The sequence below is a fragment of the Oryzias melastigma genome, linkage group LG21 (assembly GCF_002922805.2).
Source record: "Oryzias melastigma strain HK-1 linkage group LG21, ASM292280v2, whole genome shotgun sequence".
NCBI classification, from domain to species: Eukaryota; Metazoa; Chordata; class Actinopteri; order Beloniformes; family Adrianichthyidae; genus Oryzias; species Oryzias melastigma.
The window spans coordinates 17,691,929-17,702,032 of NC_050532.1; the positions used below are offsets into that span (position 1 = coordinate 17,691,929).

The 10,104-nt window shown below is 39.6% G+C and overlaps 1 protein-coding gene across 5 annotated transcripts in view; it reads left to right on the top strand.

The window, feature by feature from the left end:
• Positions 1-10,104, top strand: part of LOC112155429 (plakophilin-4) — an 88,003-nt gene that overhangs the window by 73,404 nt on the left and 4,495 nt on the right. For all 5 annotated transcript variants that reach the window (XM_024287034.2, XM_024287036.2, XM_024287035.2 and 2 more), the window contains 9 exons: positions 1,854-2,037; positions 2,603-2,720; positions 3,808-3,999; positions 4,084-4,257; positions 4,487-4,637; positions 6,801-6,993; positions 7,321-7,405; positions 8,947-9,064; positions 9,175-9,315. In XM_024287034.2, the coding sequence (XP_024142802.1) occupies positions 1,854-2,037; positions 2,603-2,720; positions 3,808-3,999; positions 4,084-4,257; positions 4,487-4,637; positions 6,801-6,993; positions 7,321-7,405; positions 8,947-9,064; positions 9,175-9,315 (1,356 nt within the window). The remainder of the gene's footprint in view (positions 1-1,853; positions 2,038-2,602; positions 2,721-3,807; positions 4,000-4,083; positions 4,258-4,486; positions 4,638-6,800; positions 6,994-7,320; positions 7,406-8,946; positions 9,065-9,174; positions 9,316-10,104) is intronic.

Genomic DNA, 10,104 nt, shown 5'->3' on the forward strand with positions numbered 1-10,104 from the left:
ACTTCCAAGTCAATTTTGTAACTTCAAAAATCACAAAAATTGAGATAAATAATTTTATGTTAAAGATCAGATGTGTAGAGACCAAATCAAATTGAAACCTTCATGTTGAAGCTTGAATGAAAAGTATTCTAGAAGTCATTGTAGCGTCATTAAACTGATGAAAACTCACCAATGAGTTTTAAGATCACTGAAGGTTAAAGACAGTTTTTAAGGGTGAAAAAAAGCTTTTTGTAACATTTGATCTGTTAGAATGTATCATTTTTTTTTAAAGAAAGTTTCACTATTTTTAGCTTAAGAGTTTAAACTGCTACAAATGTGAAAACTGGGCTTTATAAGTAAAAGTGAATGGAATTTGGATCAATACAATTTTAAATCCGAACGTGGATTGGCAACAAACTAATTCAATGATTTAGAAGTCCTCAAATATGCCAATAAAAAGTCACTAGATTGCAGATTTAGTTGAATATAGTACATGATGGATAAGTAAATGGGAAAAGAAAATTGTGAATCCAAACCAAAGTGATACAGTAGTTTGTTTCTATCATTTTGGAGAATAAATACTGATAGACGCTTCTGTAGACTTCTTCCATGTGTGCAGATTTTCCTCTGTATTTACAGCATATATTTGCAGCATGCGCCTCCTGCAAGGTTAGCAACACCCTGCAGAAGTGGGTTTGCGCCTAAGTGGAAACCACGCAACAAGAGCCTCCTAATTAAAAGAGCATGCTGCACGCTGACAAACCCTTAACAGACGCAGCACCAAAGCCTGCCAGGATCATGCATCATTATCAGCGCCTAAATATTTGAATTTATGAGGATGACAGCATCATTTCTAAAGGCTTCACATTATTTGACTTTTTAAGGATTTAGTGACTTTTATTTGACTAATTAGGCAAGAAAGTGGGCAGAGTGGGAGGGTGAGTGACGGTAGGCACTGAACTGAACCCGGGTCTTCTACCCCCCAGTGAGGTAGTGTGACTTTTGCCTGCGTCTACATTTGTCTTCTTCACGACTTAATATTTTGAGGTGAGATGAAATCAGAAGATGCTTTGATGTCTGCTGAAGAAGTTGTGGTTTCCTTCCTACTTCTCACCTTTTGGTGGGCACGTTGTTGCTTATGTAACAGTTTCAAACTGCTGCATTTCTGAATCCGAACGAAAGGAAACACAATTTGACATTTACAGTGAGCCTGCAGACTGATTTGGTTTTAATGTTTAGCGTTTTATGCAAATGTCCTGCAGAAAAACAAACTTGCAGCACATGAAGCTCTTAATGTTTAATTTCTAAAGTAAATGTTGCTTTCAGCCTGGAAAAAAAATAAATATAAAGTTTTCTTTTGGATCGGTTACTTATTATTTTATAAATTCACACTTTATTAGTAAAAATATGGGGGAAAAAAGTCCACCTTTAGCAGAGCGTTTAAGTAATTAATGCATGTGTGATGTTTCCATCTTTGTCCATTTTTGGCGTCTTCTTTTTGCTGGTATTCATCATAGCGCAGGTCTTTGAAGGCTCGGCCCAAGCATTTTTATTAGTTTCAAGTTTGGACTTTGACTTTAGAACAACAACAACACCTCTGTTCCAGTGCATTGTTTCGAAACACATCAGCATCCTTTAGAAGCATCGCTCTGCCAAAACCCCTTTTATAGAGGTGCTCACACTTTTAATAGAGCTGTTGAGCAGGATTTTTGAAGCTTTTTGCTGTTTGGTTTCAAAAAACAAAAGACGGATTCATGTGGTTTTCATTTTGGCAGTGACGTTTGACCTGGAATATTTTTCTTTTACCTTTTTTAACACCTTAAAAAATAAATTAAAAAAGTTGTGTTTATTTTTGCTTTTTCCCACCCCCTCAGGTGTGCTCTGGAACCTCTCATCGTGTGACGCCGTCAAGATGACAATCATCCGAGACGCCTTAGTAACTCTGACCAATACTGTGATCATCCCTCACTCCGGATGGAGCAGCTCAACCTTCGACAGCGAGCACAAGTTGAAGTTCCACTCCTCCCTGGTGCTGAGGAACACCACTGGCTGCCTCAGGTAAAACCACCTGTTGCAGCTCGCTGGGTTCTAGCACCACCATGTGGACACAGCGCGCCGTTACTTCCTGAAAATGTTCAAAACAGGCTGTAAATCTTCTTAAGGGCGGGGCTTACTATAGTAGAAATACAAAATCCACACATGACATCAGATCACACTCATTCCATAGACTTTTTTATTGAAGTTTAAGCATTTCAGACACTTTCTTTACATCTTTGAAGTCCACATACTGCAGGTAAAGCTGATGTGATTACCACCCCCACCTCTCCGCTGCACTTCCTCGCTTTGAAGACGTGTGGGAGCTCAGGTTTTAATTGGTGTCAGATAACGCTCCCCACCCCCTTGAATGTGAATATAAGCAGCAGTGTAGTTGATAGCTTATTGTGCAACCTGTTCAGTGTTTCTGAGTTCAGCTCAGACCACACATGCATGAACTCTCATTGATTGATGTCATGGGAGTGGCAAAAACACACATCAGCTGTCGTTGTGTTTGTTTGCCCGTCCTTGGTTAGCTCCTAATCAGAAGCTGTCCCTGTGTGTGTCTGTTTGTTTGTGCTCCTTCAAGGAACCTGAGCTCAGCCGGAGAGGAAGCCAGAAAACAGATGCGCACTTGTGAGGGTCTGGTTGACTCTCTGCTCTACGTAATCAAAGCCTGTGTAAACACCGCTGAATTCGACAGCAAGGTAAACCGCATATAAGCCCGAGCGCACACATATGTGTACACACAAACATACACGACCAGTAAAGAATATGAAGCTGCACAATGAAGAGGAAAATCCTGGACTATGATGAAAAATGTGTTTTTTAACATGTTCTAGTGACATTTTTCTCATTATAGATCACACATGTTTAGAAAATTAAGCTCAAAATTACATTTCTGAGTATTTCTTTATTCAAAATGTTGTGAATTAGGAGCAGATGAAAAAATGCCGTTTGAAAAAGAGTTTATTTATGATGAAAATACAGGTCACAAGCTTCCTGCTCATGGAGGGGAATGGTGGGCGGGGTTACAACTCAATAACTTTGTGACAATTCAGTGTAGTCAGTCCAATTATTTTACCTAAAAAGATGAAGTCTATGTATCTATCATTCATGTAGCATTTGAAACTATAAATTTAAATGCCTATTAACAGTTTTAATTGCACATTTTATTTTAAGCAACAAAAACAAAATATTTTTAACGTTACAACTTCAAACATTTGGAGCCTTTTAGACTGTTTTGTTCTTTGTAGTAAACAAAAAAGCATGTTATATTAATTTATTCAGCTGTTGTATGAAGTGTGATGGAAAATGTGTTATCATATGTTTAGTGCACACAACTCCCTCTATTTGGTTCACCTTCAGCTATTTGTAATTGTCTCAACTTGCAAGCTTGTGATTGGACGTCTTTTTGCTTGCATCACGTGTGCATAAAAAGGTAGAAAGTAGAGAGAACAATCGGAAGATAAAGTTTGACAGAGACTGATTATTTACTTCCAGATTGATTTTATAGCTTTTTTCTAACTTAATACTGTTCTTATCTGTAGTTTTCAACATTAATTTCATACCTAGATCAAATTTTAATCTGTATCTTTTATATCCCTAGTTCCCTGTGCTCATTTTATCTGTATCTTTTAAATCACTAATTTAATGTTCTTTAACTTTGTGGTTGAAGATTTTCCCTGTAAGAAAACTTTTTTCCATTAGAATGAGGCCAACCTGTTCAAACAGGGATCATTTCAAATCTACTATGTATAATGCATCATTTTTTCTTTCTTTTTTTTTTTTTAGATTGTGGAGAACTGCATTTGCACTCTACGGAACCTTTCGTACCGTCTGGAGCTGGAGATGATGCCGTCCCGGCAGATGGGTGGGGAGGAGCTGGACGGTTTACTGGGCAGAGAGTCGCCCAGCAAAGAGGTGGACTCCAGCTGCTGGGGCAGGAAGAAGAAGAAGAAGAAAAACAGCATGCAGGAGGATTCCGTACGTTGTTTATTTTAGTTGTATTTTCTAGTAGTATTTTTAAAGATTTGTAAACATGTGGAAACACTGCGCTGGCTGTTTCAGTGGGACGGAGTGGGGCCCATCCCCGGGTTCTCTAAGTCTCCCAAAGGGGCTGAGATGTTGTGGCACCCGTCTGTGGTTAAGCCCTACTTGACGCTGCTGGCTGAAAGCTCCAATCCGGCCACGTTGGAAGGTTCTGCCGGGTCTCTTCAGAACCTGTCAGCTGGCAACTGGAAGGTACATATTTATAAACGCATTTTTTTTTTTTTTTCCATTGAAGACTCTTTAAAGACCATCTATCTATTCAATTGCTTTAAAAAGATTTGACAGTTCACCTGCTCTCCATCAGCCAAAGCTAATGTCAATTTTACACTTGAAATCACGAACGCCAACACGGGAATCGGGAGGCGTGCATTTTTCAGGATCCTGGAGCTCGTGAGGTTTTAATGCCTTGTTTTGTGCACAGTTTGCAGCGTACATACGTGCAGCAGTGCGCAAAGAGAAGGGACTGCCCATCCTGGTGGAGCTGCTGCGGATGGACAACGACCGGGTGGTGTGCTCCGTAGCCACTGCTCTGAGAAACATGGCACTGGACGTCAGGAACAAGGAGCTTATAGGTCAGACGTCACTTTGGAGATTAATCTATAGCTGACCTGCTCCAGAGCAGTCAGTGTCTTCTGGAATTTAATTCACTTTCTTCTCATGAATGTTTATAAACCTATATGGACTTAAGTTTTTAGATTTTTGGAAAATTAAAGATAAAATAACAGTTTTTTTGTAGAATATTTAAAGCGTGAATTCCTAATTTTTTCAGTTGCTGTTTTTATTGCATCACTGTAGTGTTCCTGCTAGGTCTTAAAAAGTCTAAAAATGTATGAATTTCATAATAATACCCTAAAAATCCTTTGAAAAAGTCTTGAATTTGGTTATCTGAGCCTTAAAAATTGTGCTATTTGAAACATCTCAATTTCACATTTCTTGCCAAAAATTAAAATTTTCAGCCACGATTATTTTGATGAAATAATGGAAATAAACAGCAGTAACACTGATTGTTATGCATCAAAATGCTGTGTGCTAAAGCATCACAGCGCACCTACAGTTTTGATTACAAAATGAGAATCAATGAGTAAAATAAACATAATTAATAAAAAGAGAAATAGACTGACATTGGTGTGAAATGTTGATATGCATGCCCTTAAAAAGGTCTTAAAAAATCTGAAATTTACCTGTAAGGAAATTGTAGGAACCCTGTATTTAACCCTTTAACAATGAAGCTTTCTATTCTTTGAACTATCGTAACTCTTCTACTGTTTATGCAATTAACGTATTTCCAGTGGATTCTAAAGCAGAGAAAAGCAGCTTTGCTCTGATGTGCAACATAACAGTGGTTTCACTCTGGTTTAATGTTTAATGCACGTTTAATGTCTGCATTTTTGTACATAGAGGCCAAAAACGGACTTCTAAACTTGCGTAGCGACTCAAGAATGACACATTCACATAGACTTTTCATTGGAAGTGGTTTAAAAATGTCAAACGATCTATTTTAGCACAAAAACATTTGGGTCAGGACTGGAGATGGAATGTAGGTGATACAGGACCTTTCGGGGAGGTTCAGTGGGAAAATAATGTCTTCCCAAACTGAAACAGATTAATTACAGTCAAAGTTTGCCATAAGGATGTTTGAAAAAACTAAAAGAATCAGTTAAAACTAAGTCTATCTTGTTTCTCATGTAAAAGCTGTCAGGAGAGGCAAATCACTTTTCCTGTTGGGGCTAAAAGTCAAGCGACCCCCTTAAGGTGGGAGTAAATAAACTTTCTGTCGTCATACGTGATGTAATATCTCCATTATGCTGTGAAGTAAAAGCAAAGTCAGGCTAGCAGAAAGAAAGAAGCAGCTGTTCCACAATCTTTCATCTTCAAGTTCAACAGACGGCTACACTAGGTAACAAGAGAAACCATGTGACCCTTAACTTGACCTCTAGAGTAACATAAATAACAACTGTTAAATAGTGGAGTGGGATCATGAAATTTAGTGTACAGATAAAGTTCAAACCAGCTGCAGATACTTTATAAAATCTACCCTCAAAAGTTAAGGGAAGCTAGTAAAAATAACCCCAAAAGGTTGGACTCTCACTTCATCCTCATACATGTCGGTCTGTGAAAATGTTGGTTGGGGACCACTGCTCTAAACTAACTACCTGAAAATACGTGTGTTTAAATTTGTCCTTGATAATCACTGCAAAACAAATACAGCTGTGACATTTACTCTAAATGACAAAATAAAATAATACCGTAATCTCACTTTTGTCTCTTTCCATCATCCGGTTGCCATAGTGACATCTGGAAATGATTCAAATGTTGTCTTTGTGTAATTAAGAGGCTGGTGGCGGCGGGCGTGGTACCTGAGGCGGTGAGGGTAATGGGCTCCACTGATGGTTTTGTGAGTGTGTGGGGTTAGTACCTGGAGTATTCAGCTTCCTCAGCTGGACTGCTGCACTGAGGGATAGACGGGGAAGCAATCCTCTTTCATGCACACAATCAAACGCCCTTACAATGTCATCCTGGGGAAACTGCTTACAGCACTGCAGGCTGATGCAGAATTAATGCATCATTCCTATCCATGTGGATTATGCTGTTGTGGAAAACCTTTACTGAGACTCTATGTGACAGAAAAAAAAAAAGCTGCACCACATTCTAATACGTGCAGCAGTGTCAGCCACTTATCTCGTTGCTAGAGCGGCAGTGCAGTATGTCCTAATGCTGCATTTCTGCCCCTGCAGGGAAGTATGCAATGAGGGACCTGGTGAACCGTCTCCCCGGGGGGAACACCACTCTGCTGTCGGACGAGACTGTAGCAGCCATCTGTTGCACCCTGCACGAGGTCACCAGCAAAAACATGGAGAACGCGAAGGCTTTGGCCGACACGGGCGGCATCGAGAAGCTGGTCAACATCACCAAGACTAGAGGAGACAGGTGTGCATGCCTTTCATCTAGCACACTTCGAAACTTCCATGTTGCTGGTATTTACTGGATCATCTGAGGTTGCCTCATGCACAAACACTTAAATGCATGAAGAAAGAGAGGCCACAGCCACAGGGAAGGTGGGAGGGTGCAGCCTGAGGTTTTCCGTCCCTGTGGAATGGTGGCAAAGCAGCTATTTCTTCCCTGCTATATATTCAGCAATGTTCCAGGATAAAACACACTGAGGGCGCACTCATCAATCATACTGTCCTTTAAGATTGAAAACCAGGTTAAAGCGATTCAAGAGAATAAATGTTACGGGGTTGGACTGTTTTCTAGGTACTCTGTGAAGGTGGTGAAAGCAGCCGCCCAGGTGCTGAACACTCTGTGGCAGTACAGGGATCTGCGTGCAATCTACAAAAAAGTAAGTGGTTGTAGTAAGCTGTGGTTAATAAAATGTGAGTTTTTTTTTTTTACCTTTATATAAGTTGTTTCTAATATTTCTTGTGGGTTATTTATGAGTTTTGGCATAATTTTCTCAACTGCAATAGCTTAAAAAAGGACTTTACGCAGCCCTTTAGGGACTTTGAAGAAAAAGAAAGTTACTATCCAGTGTGTACCACTTTGCGCACCAGATAGTAACTGGTGGGAATCAGATAGTAAATGGTTCCTTAATGGTGTATTAAAATGGTGGGCATCAGTTACTAGTTGGTGCACACTAATTACTATCTGGTGAGCACCAGTTAATATCTGGTGCAAACTAGTTACTATATGGTGTGCATCAGTTACTATCTGTTGCACACTAGTTACTATCTGGTGAGCACAAGTAACTATCTAGTGAGCACCAGTTACTATCTATCTAGTGAGCACCAGTTACTATCTAGTGAGCACCAGTTACTATCTGGTGAGAAACAGTTGCTATCTGGTGCACATCAGTTACTATGTGATGCATCAGTTACTAGCTGGTAAGCACCAATTGCTATCTGGTATGCACCAGATAAAAACATTTTTCTATGTCCCTTTATGGGCTCCGTAGAAAATAATAACTTTTTATTTTTCAAATTTTACTACATTTCCAATTTACATGTTTATAAAAAAGCATTTAATTTTATAAAATATTCGATATTGTGAACTGTGTTGACAAAATTGCATTTTCTATTTTATATCAGTCAGACCTTTATATGTACTCAACATTAGAAAAAAAAAATAGTGATTTTTGTCCACATAAGGGAGAGAATCCCCTCTTTGAAAAAAATATAATAAGCAGGAATTTAATTAAAAAATATATTTCAGGGTTAAATTATTCTTATAGGTTTGCACGCATTTATGAATATCATCATTACTATTGATGTGTTTTCATAATCTAATCCAGTATTTCCCAATCCTGGTCCTCAAGATCCACCACCCTGCCTATTTTCCAGCTCTCCCTGCCCTTCTTGCTGCTAATCACCTGGATCAGGTGTGTTCAGTCAATCAGGGAGACACCTGAGTCAGCTAATCAGCAGTAAAGTGGAAAACAGACGAGGTGGTAGATCTCAAACACCAGGATTGGGAAATCCTGATCTAATCATTTATTCTCTTAGAAACTGCTGCAGTTGTTTTCTTGATGGCTTAATGTTGAAAAAGTGGCGCCATCTGCTGGACATAACTTAAAACAATTTTACTCAAGAAGTGGAGCATAAAATATTTCATAGTTAAATGTACACTTTTTAATGGTCTTAAATATTTTTTTCTAGAATCAAATGGGTCAGAACTTGTGTTATTCCGCCCTAAAATGAGCTACTCTGTAAAAAATTGAAAATAATGACTCAAAGTAACAACAATGTCTTAAAAAGTATCTAAATAACACACAATGCCTCCTGAATCTCTTGTGGGTTATGAAATGAGTTGCCATCTGCATGAAAATCCAACACTTTTACTGTTTTATGAGTCCCCAGTCATGTTCTTTCTGCATCGCTCTTACAGGACGGATGGAACCAAAACCATTTCCTCACCCCGGTTTCTACACTCGAACGGGAAAGGTTCAAATCCCAGCCCACGCTCCTGACCAATTCCATTCAGATGTCTCCAGTCAGCCATCCGGGTCAGTGCCATTAAACAGCAGCCTTTGTTTGGGAAAAAAAAAAGTTATTATGGAAACAAAACAAACAAGAAAAAGTGTGGAATTGAACTGTATTTTTGTTGTTTTTTTAGCTGCCAGTGCCACGTCATCTCCTGCAACTCTAGGCATGAAAGAGCACAGGGACAGCATGAGGGACTATCAGAGCTCCCACTCAGCTATGCAGTTTTATAACTACAGAGAAGACGGCAGTAATCACAAAAAACCGTACACAGGTATGCTCTTCAAAGCGGATTTTCTCCTGCCAGATTCCATAGCCAGTCTACTCTTCTGTATTGACCTGCACAGCTTTAGAATCAGGCCGACCAGTCGGCATTGGTGACTCTCGAGGGCAACGAGTCTGCACCCTTCCAGACATCAGCTGAGCGTCTGCTTTCACCAGCCCACACTGACTGCTGGTAACCCTCCAGCCCTCCATGTTTGATTTGGGGAGGTGGAAAAGCACGATGCTGCATTCCACAGTTTTGATTAAATGCCAATGAAACACCCATCCCAACGGTTATGTAAACCAGTGTTTTTCAACCAGTGTGCCGCGGCACACTAGTGTGCCGTGAGAGATGGTCTGGTGTGCCGTGGGAAATTACCCATTTTCACGTATCTAAAACATTTACCATCACTATCAGCTCTGTGTTCATCCAAACGGCCCTGATTTAACACTGGATAGTTTGGAATATGCAAGATCCTAAAAGAAATATTTCTTTGATTGTATAAATGGCTAATCAGAATGATATTACCGTAATCCCGCCGCAAAACTAGCCTCAAACTCAGCTTTAGGAAAGTCCCTCCTCCTTCAGCTGTCTCTGCCAATCATTGTTGGAGGCTTGATCACATGTCATTAATCTGACCAATCAGAAGTGCTTAACGTCCTCACTTCCTTGTTTTGATTCGGCTCATAAAGTCTCTCAGTTCCAACTAAAATAACAGCTAAAGCTCGTGTTTAGCGGTGTAGCTTCCAGCGGGATCCGACGTCAGACAGTTTAAAAAGTGAACAAAAGAATGAAGCT